The sequence below is a fragment of the Cyclopterus lumpus genome, chromosome 17, assembly GCF_009769545.1.
Source record: "Cyclopterus lumpus isolate fCycLum1 chromosome 17, fCycLum1.pri, whole genome shotgun sequence".
Lineage (NCBI taxonomy): Eukaryota > Metazoa > Chordata > Actinopteri > Perciformes > Cyclopteridae > Cyclopterus > Cyclopterus lumpus.
Window position 1 is genome coordinate 15,425,762 of NC_046982.1, and position 18,020 is coordinate 15,443,781.

The window sequence follows — 18,020 nt, forward strand, 5'->3', positions numbered from 1 at the left end:
AAGAAACGCAGACTCCCAGTTTCTGCAGGTTTATATTATCCAGAGGCAGTCCAAGATTTGCCTTTGTTACCGGTCCATCATGTCTACTAGCCAGGGTAAAGCTGATGCTTTAAATCCACCCCTGGCTACTGCTCTTTTAGCCTCAGTAACACCACCACTCTCATAATGAATGACTTCCTTGCTGGGGAAATTGGGATAGCCAATCGTCAGCCATCAAAGTGGGTCACTAGTGAAACTACGACAGGTTTGTTGATGTCTGAAGAGGAGCCTCTGGTGACATCAATGGTTGGTTCCACCGAGGGGCCCAGTTGGGGAATGGTGGTGACCGGTTCACCCAGGGAGGCTACCATAAATAGGAAGTTGTTGGTGTTGCGGGGGCCAGTAACTGCTACACCCCTCAAGGCCTTGGTGACGACCTTGGAGGAGCTCTTCATGCTGGAGCCTCGTCGCAGAACCTCACAATGCAGCAGGGCTTTGAAACATCTGTAAAACTTGGGCAAGCATACAATACAAACACGTGATCAGAAATGCACTGTGAGACAAAATAAGTCAAGAAACCACTCAGGATGTAAGCCTAGCCAAGAAAAACATTTCTGTTATAAGTTGTTGGACATGTTATCACAATGCATAATGTTACATCCATAACATATTCCCAAACATGAATCTGATTTAAACCATTTGCACCAATGGAAATGGCAATTTGACTCATTTTTTATACAGTAGATGTCAGTATAAAAATGAAGAAAATAAATATATTGAAGCCAGCTACAACATAAAATGCACGTTACTGCATCAATAATAATCTAATACTGTAATGCATATAGCCTAATGTTACAACTTAAAAGCCAATTTGTCTTTACAGTAAGTACTTTTACTTTCAATCTTTAAGTACATTTTCCTGATTATACTTGCATACTTTCTTTTAGAAAAATGTTGAATGCATGTAACAAAGTTTTTCTTTCACCCTGTTACCTTTTTACCTACTGTAAGTAACCGATATTGCTGTGGCCTACTTCTACCACCGCTGCTATTAATCAATGACATTGGCTAAGTTTCTCTGTCCCTGCCTGCACCGTCATCAGTGGCGAGCGAGTTGGAACCTCTCATTGTCGCTCCTCTCTCCCCTTTCAGCTTTTGATATAACTGCTTAATTTTTGGAACATGAATTTGTTTCGTAAGGTTTTCCGTACGGCGATTAGTCTCAAAGCTCACTTAAAAGCAGGTAACCAGCGCACAGCGGGAGGACGAACCTCAGCATCCATAAATACTGTCCCTGAAGCATCTGCAACGAGCAGGAGCTCGACCTTTCCTACAAGCTGGCAGCTGCTCAATGCTCGCTCTTCAAGGTGACTTTTGAGACTTTGGAGGCAAGGATGGAATAGACTGATGTCTCTGATCCATATTGATCGTCGTGCACTTGAATAAATACAACCATGTGAAAAAATGTATTGTGTCATAAAGTCTGTGTGGGAAATGCTGATGATGAAAATGAGGCGCTCTGGAGCAGTGGTATGTGAGCTTTCTTGCTCTCTCTCTTCATAATGACTTCCCAGAGGTTACTCAGGCAGCAGCTTTCTGTGTCTCCATGATCATTCACACTGCTACAAGGCAGCTGTGGCTAGACATAACAACCTTTTGGCTATACAGAAACTAAGTAGTGATGGCGAGGCAAAGCTTCGTAAAGCATTGAAGCTTTCCAGCAAATTGGTGTGCAAAAGGGTTAATTTCTCATGCCCACCCAAAACCACCAAGCGGATCTATTACAGATGATCTCAACCATGTAATTTGTGATCGAGGCTACTGTATTATCTGCCCGTAGTATAATTGCCTTGTGAGTTTTGCAAAGAAAAGTTTGGAAATCATTCCTTTGGTCACTAATGGTATAATATAATGATGGCAGGAGGGGCAATATTATTGTTAGAAAACTGAAGAATAATTGGTTTAACTAGGCAGTGAATGTGCTATAGTGTAACTAGGAAAAGGGGAGACTTTTTTTTTTTAATACAGCAACAATACTTTTTTCTTTGGGTGTAATCAAGGACGTAAATGGGTACTTGTATAGCTCAAAGCGCTTTAACACTAGTCATCAGTCACCCATTCATACACTGATGGCAGTGGCTAAAGTGGCTCAGCCATCTGCCCATCAGGACTCACTAACATTCATACACACATTCATACACCGTAGGTACAGCCACGGGAGTAATTCGGGGTTAAGTGTCTTGCCCAAGGACACATCGACAAGGGCCAGTGGAGACGTGTTCTAAAAAAATAATAACCTATACACGCTTTACAAATAACTTGTTGGATTATTCCTTATTACTTGGAAGGCTCGGCACAGCACGTAACATCAGAAGCTAAGAGGCCCTTCACTATTTACAGCGGCTGAGACAAGAGGCTCAGTCAGCTACTCTGGAGTTGCATTGTATGCACATGATTAAAAAGGAAACAAAGATAGGAGTCCTTCTGCATTTCCTCATGTAGGCCTATGCATGACTTTTACTAGGTTGTAACAGAGTATTTTACTTACTGTAGTAGTACTACTTTCACCCAAGTAAGTATCTGAATACTTCTTCCACCACTGTATGGTAACATTAGTTCTTATTTAACGGGTTTTCTTTCACTCACACACAATTTTCAGATTCATGCCGTGTTCGACCCCTTAATCATCTGCTGCTGTATCTCCCCCTCCATTATCTGCTGTCTGTCTCTCTCTCTCTCTCTCTCTCTCTCTCTCTCTCCATTTCCACTGTCAAGTGTTTCTGCACAGAGTTTTAACCAATACTGAAATTAATTGTTTACCGTTCTAGTTTGTTTTGGAGCTACAGCAAAATGTAGATTAATGTTAGCGAGTGAGTGAAAATGGCAACTACAATTATGATGAAGAGAAATGCATTTCATAGAATAAATGATAGCCTACTGCAGGTTAACTTCTTAGGTGCTTATCACACAGGCGCAGATGCTTAAAAAATGCCTTGGCAAAGCAGGTCAGGCAAAATGGCGTTTGGCACGTGGAAAAATTATATATTTTCCATTATTCACATATGATGATATGTGAATAATGGAAAATATATAATACGCTCACTTGCCTGCTCTCAATGTAGTCCACACATAAAACTATCACACTGATTTATGAATTCCCCCTTACATCTCACATACTACCTCGCTCTCGCAAAACCCAACAGCTAACCAGCTAGTAGCCTTACAACATGAGTAAACAGGAAGGCGGTGTAGTAGTGAAGCCCACCTCTTGCTTCATGTAATTGGATGCCTGGGGCAAGTATAACATTGACGAGTGGTGCTATTTTGCACCTGGGGCTAAAAAATTGAGAATATCTAAACTGTTATGCACGTCTAAAAAACAGAAGAAAAAAAAACATGAGGAGCATACAACTGAGCAGCGCACGCCGAGGGCCATGAGAAAGAGAAACAAGAGTTTTGCAGCCCACGGGTTCCCATTGAAGTGTTTCAGTGTGACCCTTTAATCTCTTTTGTAAAAATATAAAAGAATGATTTTACCTTTTCCACCTGCCGCTTAATACTCTTCCCCGCAGCGAGTTCAGCACTGAAAGTTTGAAATTCTACTGTGCAAGATTTAAGTTACAAGTGTTTTTCAGCCTGTAAAGACATAATACTATAACATATTTCTTCAAACTGTTGACATTGTTTCAGTGATTTCACATAAAGCTTTTCAGGGATCCACCTCCACACACACTGTATTCTAACCAGCGCCAAGACTCAGAACACATTGAACATATTTTGTGGACAGAAAGGGCAGACTGTCTCCAAGGCATTGAATTGTATGCACACCATTTGTCAGGGTATAAATACATAATACATGAATGGACCCCTGGCTACATTTTTCAATCCAAGAAACAGATCTAGAAGTCTCAGGATTATGATTTAATGCAGATCTTCCTGATCAATGTTTATTAGCCAGCTCAACGTCGAGGTAGCTGCTGATGGACAGGTAGGTAGATTCTGAATAATTGAGGACCCCAGCAGCAGGTTGAAAGCATACTCAATGCATTCATGGTATTCGGCTGTACTTAAAATTCGAGGCATTTCCAACCAAATCCAGTGCATATTCACAACACAGGCAGTCCCTGGACCACAATTTAGACAATTTTCAAGTTCTCTTCCTCAGCTCCTGTTAAATCGTGACTCTGAAGACGCCACTCTTGAGTAAACGTAGTATACTTAGTATACTTACAGTTTCAGGTATACTTATAGTCTACTACATTTTCTCATGAGCACGACATATGATGAAAGCATCTAGTGGAAGTGGAGATACCACACAATTAAAATGTGCACATTAAAAACATTTCAACTGTGAACAATATTATGTTATTATGATATGAAGAGGGAGACAAAATACTGGGTTGATGGATACATTAATTAATCCTGACACTTTAATTGAGCTCAATTGTTGTACCAAGTTTACTTAAAAATGATTGCTTCCCTTGGTGATGCTACATCATTACGATGAGCAGTGGCACTGAAATCAATCCCCGTCCTGTTGCTGAAAATACTCTCTCTAGCGCAGCTGAGAATAGTCTTCAATACATATACTTTTTCCTGGTAAATAAATGATTGTTAAACTACATTGCCCGGCAGCTTAGGGAAATGACTTTTTACCTTTTTTCTCTTTTCTTTTATAGAAGTGTATATCCTTTTGAACTTTTAAAAAAGATTTACATCTTTAGTAATAAATAATGGGGTACTGAGGCTGGGGAAAGTAAGGTATTGACAGACGATTGCTGATTTTGGTTTTGTCCTTTTGATTTGTAAACTTACAGTAATATAGAATATTGCCAGCCTTACCCTTTTAAAAAGATAGTTATGGTCTTTGAAGAGGGCTGTATGAGATACTCATCCATAGTCGGTCTACCTACAGAAGACACGCCCCCAGTTTGGAGAAGCAGACAAAAGTACCAGCCATGTAGTGGATCAATGTACTGCACCACAAACTCATCTTGTTTTTTTTTTATTGTGTAGTCCACTGACTCGACATTGAGCTTCTCCTGCATTTCATTCCTCTCGAATGCTTGATGGCTATGAAGAGTTGCAGAGCGGAAAAGACAAATGCCACAGGACATCACCAGAAAATTCTCCTCACGATATCTATGAGCAACACATGCATCCCCGTTGTCTGTCTTTGTGCAACATATACGTCATCTCATGGCGAGGTCGAGCGCAAAGATGTAAAGAAGCAAGACGATCCACACCTCTCTGTGGTGCTGGTGCATACTCCCTGCTCCCCTCAGCTGTCCAAAGGATATACAAGTAGTAGGCAGATGGAAGACAGGGCGATGGAGACAACAGAAAAAAAGGTAGAGGATGGTTAAGACACAGGGGCATCAAGGCTGAGGTCAAGGTCAAAGTAATGACAGATAAATAGATAAAGTATGACGGGGAGATGGAAAGAGCAACATGCACTGGAGTAGATCAAAGAAAGAGGGTTGGAGATGACACAGACAGGTTTATCTTAGAGGCAATATTTCCTATTCAATCATTGTGTGTGTGTGTGTGTGTGTGTGAGTATAAATGAATAGCTCTTACTCCTTTTTAAATCTCTGCTATCAAAAACCTTTCAGTGCAGTGTAACCCACTACTTCATTTGACAATTACGTGACTTAATTTGATCCAATAAACTTCCCGGTGTTGTGAAGTATCCTGCAGATCACAGAATACGCCGGGGCCTCAGGCTATAGCACGGTATTCCAGTCAGGCATCTCCCCTGTTTCTTTACAATGCAATACTTTACTTTTTTCTTCACAGGGCTTTTATAAAGGAAATACAGCAGTCTATAAAAATAAGGCATTACTTTACAGTTAAATACAATTCCTCCTTCGCGTAGCGGAGGTTGGTTTATGCGGTTTTGCCGGTTACTCTGTCTTCTTGCTTCTTCACAGTACATTTTGTTCGTAAGGCCTGTGGCGTTTCAAAGAATACTGCAAAGGACAAGTGCATGGAGCATAAACGCCTTTGTGCATACCCGGAGCTAGGGCGTCACGTGCGGAGGATGGCGCTGCGGTGCCGAGCGCAAATATCAACAAAGCTCAAGCGTGATCCCAACAAAGAAAACTCACTTTGGTTGTTTGCATCTGTGGTCTCAGTCCTCCGGTCACTACTGAAACCTCATGAACAAAAGGTTAGGATTTTGCTGACGTTACATCAATTGGGCAATCCAACCGTATCTTGATATTATTTGATATCATATACTAATAACTAAACATTAAATTGTTATTTCTTGTGTTCATGCTCAAACGCAAAGAAACACAGGCAACATATTTATTAGCAATGCATGTTTCTCAATGCTTTAAATGTATTATTTCTATAACTCCAAACAGCAAACTAAATACAAGTTAACGTTTGAATATGAATGCACGTAAGAAGTAGACGTAACTCAATTATTTCCGCAGTGATGGAGTAGATCACTCAGAAGATCACAGGGCCTGTCAGACTGTCAGTTGTGAAGAAGCAATTCACAACGATAAAAAGGAATGTTGATGTTATACCACCCGTCCGGTTTGTTTGACATGTTGTTATTTATGGCAATGATCGTCTTGACAACAAGTCATTTATATTCAGGAATGGTGCACAAATTGCAGGTGCATCAAGAGATTACGTTGGAGCTCAGCTAGGCTCATGCTGTGTTGAAAGGTTCCATAGCTAAACATGGGTCCAGGCCTTTGAATCCGCCCACTCCACCGAGTTTGGATAAACTGATTGTTTTGGCATCGGCAGTTTCTTGATTTAAAAGTAATCAACCATTAAGTTCAGCTGCGGGGACTAATAATTAGCCAGATAGTGCCCAGCGCGGGACCTATGCCATTGTCAAGCTCTTTTCAAGCCATTGTCAGCTGTGCGCTGGAACCAAGAAGTAATAACAACAATGGAGACCGCTACAGATGGCATTGACGTTGCTATCGAGGGTGTTCTTTCTATTTCAATTCAAAGATCTAAATAGCACTCTGCTTGAAATTCTGGGAACATTTATTATTTATGTAAAGTCACGTGCCTGGCCAAGAAATAGGCTGGCATTAAAACTACTTTTTGAACTGATTAAAGAATAGGGCTGTGAATTAATGAGAAGAGTTGGTCGGTGGATTTTTTGTTATCTTTGGACAGAGCAAAGTTAGCCGTCTTCTCCCATTTTTTCCAGTCAATGCTAAGCTAAGCTAACCCGCTGCTGGGTATAGCTTCTTATCTAGATGACAGATGTGAGAGGCACATCCAATTTATCGTCTAACTCTCAAAGAAAAGTGAATAGGCGTATCTCAAAAACTGTTGAGCCTTCAATGTTTAAGTCCTCTCCCATGTACACTATTTTTCGTAAATGTATGTAATCGGTTTTGGCAGCAAAGCTCGTCTACACTCAGCGAACATACATTACAAACTATTCACATGAAATAAAAAGATGATTCGGTGTAAACTTACCCATAATTCTGTGGGTCCCTGACATCCACCTCAGGCCTCTTGGCTGTGAGCGTCGTTCATCGATGATGGGACTCACACACACCAGCTGCTACTTGTATCTGTACAGCATTTTTAGTCTTCAACTCGCCTCAACTCACAGTTTCCATAGTAACGGGCTGGGAGGAATTGAAGACTGAAAATGACATACAGGATATTGGTTGTTCCTCTCTCCCACTTTTGCGCTCATGCTGTCATGATGTCCCTCTAAGGTCAGAATGCTGCGGCGTGGGCTTGAGTAGGAAGGGAGTGTGAGATGCAACAGATTGGATTGCAATACCTCCAGCTGATGTTGCAACATCTGGAACAGGGTACAGTTTTGTTGATTTCCAACTCCACAATAAAATTGCTTTTGATGGGAACTTTCTGGGGAAAGTTGAAAGTATAACTCTTGATTTGCTTTGGAAGCCGTGATAAGATTTGCCCTCCAATACACAACACTGTATGTCATTTTCTATAGTACAAGAAATTCTGAGTCTGAAGAGAACATTTTCTAAAACCTTTCGCAGCATTTTGTGCTTCACTTAAAAGAACAGAATGGGATGATAAAGATTACATTGAGGAGAAAAGTTTTATCTGTCTGCCGCAGTGGGAATGGAAGACAATCTGCTGGTTATCTGTTATTTTTTTCTCACCATGATGAACGGCGTTGCAGAAAAGAACATCTTAAATCTAAAGTGAATGTATTGTTCTGTACAAAGACTTTTGCGAGAGAGAGGAACTTGCTAAAAAAAAGTACAAAGTTTGACAAATTAAGTTCCAGACAGAAATATGAATCTTAAATCTAAGTAAGAGGAATTAAATGTCTTAAACAATAAGGCGTTCAGTCTGTGAAAGTAATATTGGCATCTGTCATCCAACAACAAGTCGCCTGCAGTTACTTTTGCTTTGGATGTGTTATTAATCATTTTATACCTCATTCTGTTTCATGGATTGTGGAGGTCCATTCATACATTGTCATATTCATGTAATGTGTTTATGTAACTCTGTAATGCTGTTCATTCTGTACACATGACATCTATTGCTTCTGTCCATCTGGGGAGAGGGATCCTCCTCTGTTGCTCTTGTAATTTGTGATATTGGGCTATACAAAATTGAAAACTGAATAGTAGGTCTTAAATTTGAGTTGCCAGCTCCTCAGTTGTATGACAGCTGACAAATGAAGTCATAAGCTTATCTCCTCTTTTTATAAGTTGGACCCAAAGAAAGTTCAGCTAAAATTTCAACCAGGCCCTTACATTCCTAGTTTTTCTTTGATGTGGATGGATTCTGTTCAAATTGCAGTGCTTCACCTTAGAGCTCAGAGCAGCTCTGCCAAACACACCCAGAGAGCCAGGACCATCTCCAGCAGTCCAACCTCAAATCACATTTATTAGCCATTGCTTAAAATGTTGCAGCTTAAGGTAGCTGTAAAAGTAGCATTGACTGCCCAAGTATGCAGATGCAGTGTGCATGTCATAGGTTCTGTCAATACAGTCTGTCGACAGGGAAATGTGTTTGCGTCAACTTCCCAGTGGGAATAACAAGTAGGATCTGTGGACATTTCTGGAGCTGCTGTTATCACATATCTGGGAAAGTTGCTGTATAAACATAGGCGCAAAGCATACAGCAGTTCTATATTCACTGAGGTTGGCAAGCCATTACATAAATAATTGCTCTTGTGCATTTGTTTGGTTTAATACTTATAAATGATTGTGAATATTGGTGTACCAATGATTAAGGCAGGCTTTAGACTAAAGCAAACAAAAACTAAATATAACACAAAGTCAGCAAGCAAAATTAATAAGGAAGTGTGAAAACAAAGGAACTGGATTGAACTATAAGGAGGCCATTCTGAGCATGGTATGAGTTAATAAATCATGATTCTTTTGTGGCAATTTGACTTGTATATCTTTTTAATGGTATAGGATTATGCACCATGTACAGTAAAATTAAAGATACAAATAAAGGTCCATCCACAAAATAAGGTGACAGCCCTTATTGTTGCCGTTTATATTGTGTTTTCAGGGATTTGGGCAGAAACATTCACATGCGGACCTGGCTAGAGGAGCTGCATTAATCTACTGACAAATATACGGGAGGAAGTTGACTTTTGGCCGATGGGTTTGCAATAGTCTGGTTTTTGTGGAGTTCACAAACAAACTGAGTTAATCCTATTATCACAAACTAATTGCCACACAGTGAACCTGAAGCCTTCCACCCCTCAGTGGCTTCCAACCTTTTGGCTCAAGACCCTTTTTAAATGAGGCAAAGCGTGACATCTAATCGCAGTTTCTTCTTCTAATCGTTTGTTCTTTACTTTTCAAAAATCAAGGAGTGATTTTTTTCTTTTGTTTTCCCATAATTGATTTCTTTATTTTAATGATGCCTAAAGTCAAATTAGCCATAATTTCCCAAGAAAACCAACAAAGCAATTTCAAGTAATGTTTTTTTATTCAACCAGTGTCCTCTCAGATTTAGTCTAACCCCCATGTCCTGTAAGGGTCTTGGGCCCAGTTGCTAATCCAGCCTTGGCAAACTTTTTTTATTATTATAATAAATGAGTGAATAAACTCGGAACAAATGTGTTACTATCAGGACTCAATCATAGAAGCTGCTAAAGCAGTAAACTGTTGCTGCTATGTTTAATTAAGCTCTACAGTGAAGTTAATTATTTAAACACAATTAATATGTGTGATAGAAAACATTAGTAAATAAAGACCTAGTGAAAAATAACTGGAATTATCCATTAAACAATATATTACCTCTATGCATATATTTTTGGGTAATGTGCTGTATGAATAAACCTGATTAAATGCTTGATTTGTAATACCAAATATCACACAAAATCTGTTTTAAAGTCTTTTGCTAGAAATAATCATTGCATTTTCAGGGAAGACAATCTCTGATCCATTTCTCACCATTGTTCTAGACTCTGAAACTCAATCTTGCCTGAACCTGCAATTGCCAAATAAAAAGGTTCCGACAGAATGATTCAACAAAAACATGCTTGTTTCCAACATTCGGTGGCTTAAATTTAATAACGCAAACAACAGCCCGACTCACACAATAATTGGACACAACTTTAAAGGTCTGCTGTGATTCATTATTTGCATACAAAGGCTTTGTGTCCCACAGTCCTTAATCCATAATTCAGTATGTATGTACGTGCATCTAACCTCCGATGCGATGGTCCACATGTTGGCCACTAGTGGCATAACACAAGGAATAACTGATGAAACATGTCTGATGCTGGAGTTCACGTCCCAACCCTGACTGCCTTTTAACTTTCATCCTGTCTCTCTGGCCCTCCAACCAAACAAAGGCATGAGCAGAGCCAGCGCTGTCTAGTGTAGAAGCGGATAGCTCAAAAAGTGTATCTGTCTCATCCCTTCAACTTGTGACAGACGTTTGCAACATTTCTTCTCTACTGAACTTTAAGGCATATGTAACTACACATTTGAAGGTCTGAAAATAAATGTTCTGAATCAGCTTCTTATTGTAAGTAATGGGATCCTACACAAACACACCACATGGACAACTTGATAAAGAAATATCTTCAGCAGTTATAGTGCTAATAGTAGTGATAAACCTCATCTAAATGCGCTCATTGTGTCCGCTTTATTACCTCCACACAGACAACTTATGATTATGATGAAGTAGAGCAGTTATAATAATAGTCGCAGGGCACTTACAACAACAACACGCTCAAAATGGGAACTCCAAATTAAAGATGATAACTCCCTGTGTGATTCAGCATGGGTCAAGGTTAATTGAGCACTGTGAGAGTAATTGCCAACACTTCAGGTGCCTTCATAACTTTGCAAACAACCCTTCTGGTTTGACAAACAGTTAGTTAATACCAATAATTGGTTAGAATCAGATGAAAGGTTTAAATTAGGTGATAAGCGAATATATTTGATTCGTCCAACGTCATTAGATAACTGGATATTGGACCTTGTGATGCTACTTTACACATTTGCTCAGATGTGGAAAAACACCTTGTTATTCATCATTCATCCACGGGTTACATCATTTATATTATTCAGTGTCAAGAAGGCACTGGAATAATATCTGATGTGAATAATGAAACAATGACTAATTTATATTCTATCAAACCACAGTGAAAACAATTGAGACAACTCAGTAGGCAAGATGACCTCATCCTGCTGCAGCCAAAGATAAGACACTGACCCCAGCCAAATACCCACCCACCCCCACACACTCACCTGTTTATTCATGAAGACATAGATGACTGGGTTGATGACCGTGCTCGTCTTGGCCAAGACTGAGGGGATTATGCTCACCACGGGCGTAACCAGTCCCGGAGGCCCGAAGGTGGCTATCAAGGCCATGATGCCGTACGGCAGCCAGCACAAGAGGTAGCAGATCACCATGATCACCACCATGAATAACACGCGCTGCTCACGTTTCCTGCTCACGGATGCATTGATCCCGCTCACCTGGAGACAGCGAGGGGAAAAAGAGCGAAAATAAGAAATAATACATTAATGAGCTAGAAATTACACAAAGTGCTCAAACATATAGGTTTTGGACTATTGCTGCCACAAGGCGTTCAATTTTTTTCCCTATTGCAAATAGAAGTTAGAAAAGGAGGAGCGGAGTCTATGAAATAAAATGTAGCAGGGACAGAATAGAGTGCATGTCAGAAAGGTTGAAGGGTGAGATTGGTGTATAGAGAGGATCAGAGATGAGGGCACAGACAAAAAGGAGGCAGGGAAACATGTCTTTCAACAGAAGATGAGGAGACAGAAGCAGCAGCAGTAGAAGAAGAACATGATGGTGCAGTTGTTCATCCCTACTCAGTGGCTTTATGTGGTGCAAATATAGACGCACACATTGGTTTCTTACAATAACGTTTCACACAAATGTAAAACAGGATAAAATTATGAAGTGAGAACATCGTTGGGCAGTCTTGATAGAAACTGTAACTTAACTGGTTGGCGAAGGCATACAACGACGAGACAGTAATTATTTTTCCTGCTGTTTGCTCACCAGCAGGCGATAAGGATTTGATTTGATTTCTGCTTGTACGAGAACGCTTGTTTTTCTTTTTTCACACTGCCTTGAAAAGAGAAATAAATAACGGTATTTGGAGCCAAACAGTGTGCAGTTTTCCTTTGTGCCCCAGTTAAGTGTTTCTCTCTTGCACCTGAGTGTCTTTGCCAGAATGTGAGCACACTTGGTCCCTCGTCTGGAATTTGATCGGTTGTTGGTAATAATATACATTCAACAAGTTAAAGCAATAGATTGACATTTGTATGAAAAACGGTTATTTGCATTCTTGTGGAGAGGTAGATAAAAATATAGATACTATTGTTGTATTACTACTATGTAGTAATACCATGTTTGTTACTTGTAAGTACAGCTAGTGACCTTCACATGGACAAACTTGCAAACGGACAAACACCTTTATCCTCCACAAACTTGTGTATCTCTCATCTGGTAGCCACATGTCCGCAGCTATCACTCAACTCTCCATGTAGGCACACTGTTATGTCCAAGAAACACTGTCATGTTAAGTTAATCAGTTTTGTGTCTTGTGTCCATGTTGTCTCGTGATTTCCTGTTTTATTTTGAAAGTCAACTTTCCTCTTGTTTCAGGCAACTTGTTCCTTCCCCTGTGTGTTTCCCCTCTGGTCTGATGGTCTGCCTCGCTCCTGATTGTTTCCACCTGTGGCCTCACCCTGTGTACATATCGTCTGCGTCTCCCTTTGTCCTTGGCCAGTTCGTCTTGTCTTGTGAACCAGTGAACCAGGATTTCCATGCCGTTTGTCATTGTACAGGTCGAGTTATTTTGTTACCTTGTTCATGTTAGTTTTTGCTATTTGCCCAGTTTTATGTCGTTGCTACTTTGTTCAGGTTGATTTTCTGTTTGTTTATTCTAGTTTATTAAAACTGCGCTTTTTGTTGTACTTTGCCTCCCGAGTCGTGCGTTTTGGTTCAAGTTCATAATTCCAGCCGTGACACACACAACAACAGGCAAAGGTTTTTCTTTTTCTGTTTTAATAAGGGAGGTGAAGTGGAGTGATGGTATTCTAAGAAAGTACTGTTCACATAGTTGCACACATAAGTACATTACTGAAGGGCAAAACAGCATGACTGAAAAGGAACAAAAAAACATCATCATTCCAATGAAGGCTAACTATGATGGAAAATATTCTTCGCTTTCTCTCCCTCTGCAAACCCCTTAATGAAACCCCATATTGACATAGGTCTCCTTCTTTTAATTTTAGCACATGCTACATATATGGTGTATACATATTTAAAATATAAATATACATAATATATAAAATATGATGCATGGTGTTCCGTTGCTCTTTTCCTACATTGTTCAGTGCACATTATACTGACGATGCAGTAAACGCATGCATTCCTGTGGCTGTCCTTCACACTGTGGCATTTGCATGAATATACACATTAAATATAGCACTCAGCTTTCACCAGACAGGCAGATTGTTTGCATTACTGCCACAATATGAAACGGGGCAAATGAATGTGTTTCTATTAGTGCTAAGCAAGCCATTCCAGGGATTGAAAGACGTTAACTATATAAAAACCTGCAAATGTTTTCATACCCATACTAGAGAAGGAACCCAAGGAGGCACGGTTGTGGTAATAGAAAATATGTTAAAACCAGGCGTTGTGAGTGGGCGCCACCAGCTTGCTAATGGCCGCCTCTGCACTGTGCTCATACGTACTGCTGATAACTCTCCCAGACCGGTGTTCTTGAATTTTGCACCTTCAAGGTAACCTTACAAAATAATGTATTATTCTTGACATAAAACCACATTAGCACTACCACTGAGGCTAGTAGACATGTTAGCTGTACATAAAACTCTTTATATACAAGGTATCTCTCTTGCCCTCATTCACAATGCTTCAAAGAAAAATTCAAAGCTTGACAGACCTGCTGTGCCTGCAGTTGCTAAACTATGATTGGACAATCGCTTATTGGGGATTGGTTTTGTGACCAGTCAATTACTGCGAAGAGATAAGTCCATCACACTGACGCCAGTGGGACCAACTGAATTAGTTGTGACTCCTTCTGCCAACAAATCCCTAATTTAACAGGAACAACAACAATTCAATAAACAAGCTCATGTGAAACACATTTCTTGGATAGTTTGAGGCCAGTATAAATTCAAACAAATCTAAACTTGAGTTTCCAACAACAGCCATTATGTCCATTAACTGCTCCATATCCTGCCAAGAGCTGACGGTCCAATGTCTTCTGTATGTAGCTCTCCTAATTTATTGTATGCTTACAAGTTGATAGTTTTTAGACATCATCCTTTTTTAATTGAAAAGGTCACTTGTTTGTCTGGCCTTGGAAAGTAAAAATGTTCTATTTCCAGTTTGGTTCTGTTTCCACCCTGTAGGTTTTCCAACTTTTGTCAGCTCTGGAGAATAGGCGGCTAATAGCTTCAATCTTGGCTCTGATTTAAATAAATGAAGTGGCAGAGATCACAGACAAATTGAGGAAGGGGAGAGTAAATGCTGAATGACTACAATCAAAGGCTGGGTAGCTGGTGAAAGAAGCTAGCTTACTAATTGACTGCCCAAACAGAAGCTGTTTCATATGCTAAACAGCCATTCCCTAAAGCCCTATAATTATTATGTATGTGTTGTGTCCATGTGATGGCACAAATCTGTTGCAGCCTTTTGTCAAAGCGACAATACTACAAGCTTGTTAATGAGCATCAAAATAACGGGAGGTTTTTGATGATGGACATGATGTGTTTCACTAAGCAGACAGTGAACTGAGAACAGCTTCTTTTTAGCTTTGCATAGTGACAGCACTTCACAGACTTAATTAAATATCCTATAGCTATTTGATCTCCCTGACAGAAGGAGCATTGTCTCCTCTTGAGTCCCTGACAGGCTGTCGGTTATTTAGTCAGATCATATTGCCAGTGTGCTGCAATGTTAAACATTCAAATAGAATACAGCTTGTTAATGTACATGTACAATGTTGTAGGCTTTGTGATTTCAACATGTCTGTGTAATTTCCTGTCACATACAAGTTCATTTACATAAGTGTGTGTGTGTGTGTGTGTGTGTGTGTGTGTGTGTTACATAAACAACGTAAAATAAGTATGTTGAGAGATTATTGCTGTGAGTTTGTGAGATTTATTTGCTTTGTACTTTGACAATAACAGGTCCACTTTAGGATCAGTGTGCCTGACCAAGAGTTGGTGCTAGCTTCGGGGCTAAGCCCCTTTTAATCTGCCGGTTTCAGGTGGCTGTCAAGCAAGACACAGGAACTTGGTATGTGTCTTGAGGGGTTGGAGCATTTATTTATCGACAAACACACTGCTACCGTCACCGCTAAAGCTTTAGTGATAAATTCATACTCATCGTCACAGACACGCTCATATTATGCCGGGCCTGCAATACTAAGCTAAACTAATTGATGTGGTGCAGGATTTAACTAAGAAATAGAACAAATTGTATGCGTTCATCCACAGTTTTACAGCTGCTCATTTGACCACACATTTTATCCGATCAGGCAGGTTGCAGTGAGTGTATACGATGACGAGAGTCGCATTGAAAAGATGGGTGTAACCACAGCCTGCTAGACCCTTGTGTAGATTTGACATTAACAACCTGCTTTCAATATGTGTCTGTCATGTTGTCTCTGTGGGAGAAGACTGTCACACTGACATCGTCTGTTGAACTTCCCTGTCGGCAAAGCCATCTGTTCCAATCACAGCATGTCACATGTAAGAGGATGAATAACGGCGTGTGAAGCGAGGGAGACGGGTACATCTGACAGTTACACTTTACTGTCGGCATTTAGCTGTTCTTGTCATGCTCAGAAGAGGATCTTACAAGTGAATGGTAAAATCAGTTCAAACTGTTAAGCACTTGACAAATAGGAAGTGAGCACTCAGTGAGGCACATATACTTGTGAAGAGATTTAAGAAGAAAAATAAGAATTGCTTTTCTTTGCTGAATGGAATTCTGAGCATGGATGGGCTGCATGGTTCAGAAGGCTGCAGCTCCATTATTAATAACATTTTTCAAGGAGGGAATAGTAGAAGGACATGCAAGAATTGTGGGAATGTTTGATGACTTTTTTGGCATTGCAGTGGTCAAGGCAGGGGGGGGGGAGATTAAAGTTTGAGCATAGAGTCAAGCCGAGTCCTGGGTGAGAAAAACTCAGATTTAATGGATTTCTTTTGGGAGAGCGAACCATACATGGGATGTGGCTGCATTGTGGGCTTTGTATGATGGTTCCTTGTCTAGAATAAAGTTAGGGCTCCTGCAGGCTTCAGGCAGGAGTTGATCTTGTCTTGTCAGTGGTGATGGAAAGGTCTCGTGGAGAGGGAACGTGCTACAGAGACCTATCCGCATTGCTAGTTTTCAAAGAGAATAGTTAAAAATAGAGTTGGGTTAATTTCAGGCTTTGCCGGTTTAGTTAATGAGCTTAAACTGGTTTGACTTAACCAACATTTGCCAATGAAAAGTAAAACTGTGCCAATAGAGTGGTGCAGAAATGAGTCCTAAATCCGTAAATGAGTTATCACTTTTGCACTTCCTGTCCCCTCATCTCGAAGTTAATGTTTGTTTTTTTAATGGATTCTTGGTGAGGTGCCTGAATTAAGTTATGTGGTTAACACGAGCCTAAGCTACTAAGATATCTTAGTCATTATTAATTTTCAAAGGCGGTTGCTAACAAGTGAGTGATTATGAAAACTACAAAACATCGAGACACCTAATGCTAGTCCTCCTTCCGCTTAGTGGTGGTGACATAGAGTCCCATGGCCATGGTGTAGTTAGTTTATATTGTAACGCTAACTTTTTGCTTCTGGCGTTTGCATCCAAGCTGTGCACGCATCATGAAAGTGGTGTTCATTTAGGACGATTATCTTGCGTAAACAAAACTTGTAGGTATCATGAATTTGTGATTGCTACAGAGATAATAGAGAATAATAAAAAATCCAATGGAAAAATCCTTTCGGCTTTTTGCAGAGGGAACCACTGCAATGCTAACTACCACGGTTGGCCTACAAAAACACGTCCTCCCTGCAGCACTCTATACAACAACATTTCTAATTTGAGATACAACAAAATACTATGTATGCAAAGTTGGATTTCGGGAACAAAAAAGACATGTATTGTTGAAAGTATATCCTGTTGTGGTTAAAATAAATGTTCATGTTTGAGCACCAGATAATCCTTGTTTGGAGGCAGCTGGCGAAAGGGAAACCAGTTTATTTTAAAAGCGTGGACAACTCCAAGTATGGGCTTGGGTTTAATTCACATTGTGGACCTACAGGCTCAGAAGGCATGTGTAACAAATGTCTAATATGATTAAATGATAAAGTGGTGACATTTTTCTAATTTGACTGGTTGGCTGAGGCATAAAGGTGGTAATTCAAGTTATACCAGTGTAATCAAAGTCTCATCATCTCAATATTGGTGATACAACTGAACCAGCATTGTTTTCTTCCAGTAAAATAGCTGTTTTTGAGATTGTAATTGTATAATATGATGCTATTATGATTGCTTGATGTTGACCTGTTAATAATCTGATG

The 18,020-nt window shown here is 40.0% G+C and overlaps 1 protein-coding gene across 1 annotated transcript in view; it reads right to left on the minus strand.

The window, feature by feature from the left end:
* Positions 1 to 206: 206 nt before the first annotated feature.
* LOC117746679 (vertebrate ancient opsin-like) overlaps positions 207 to 18,020 on the minus strand; it is a 43,250-nt gene continuing 25,436 nt past the window's right edge. Inside the window, exons 3-4 of the mRNA XM_034555966.1 lie at positions 11,685 to 11,918; positions 207 to 491 (exon numbers count right to left, since the gene is read on the minus strand). Of these exons, the coding sequence (XP_034411857.1) occupies positions 207 to 491; positions 11,685 to 11,918 (519 nt within the window). The remainder of the gene's footprint in view (positions 492 to 11,684; positions 11,919 to 18,020) is intronic.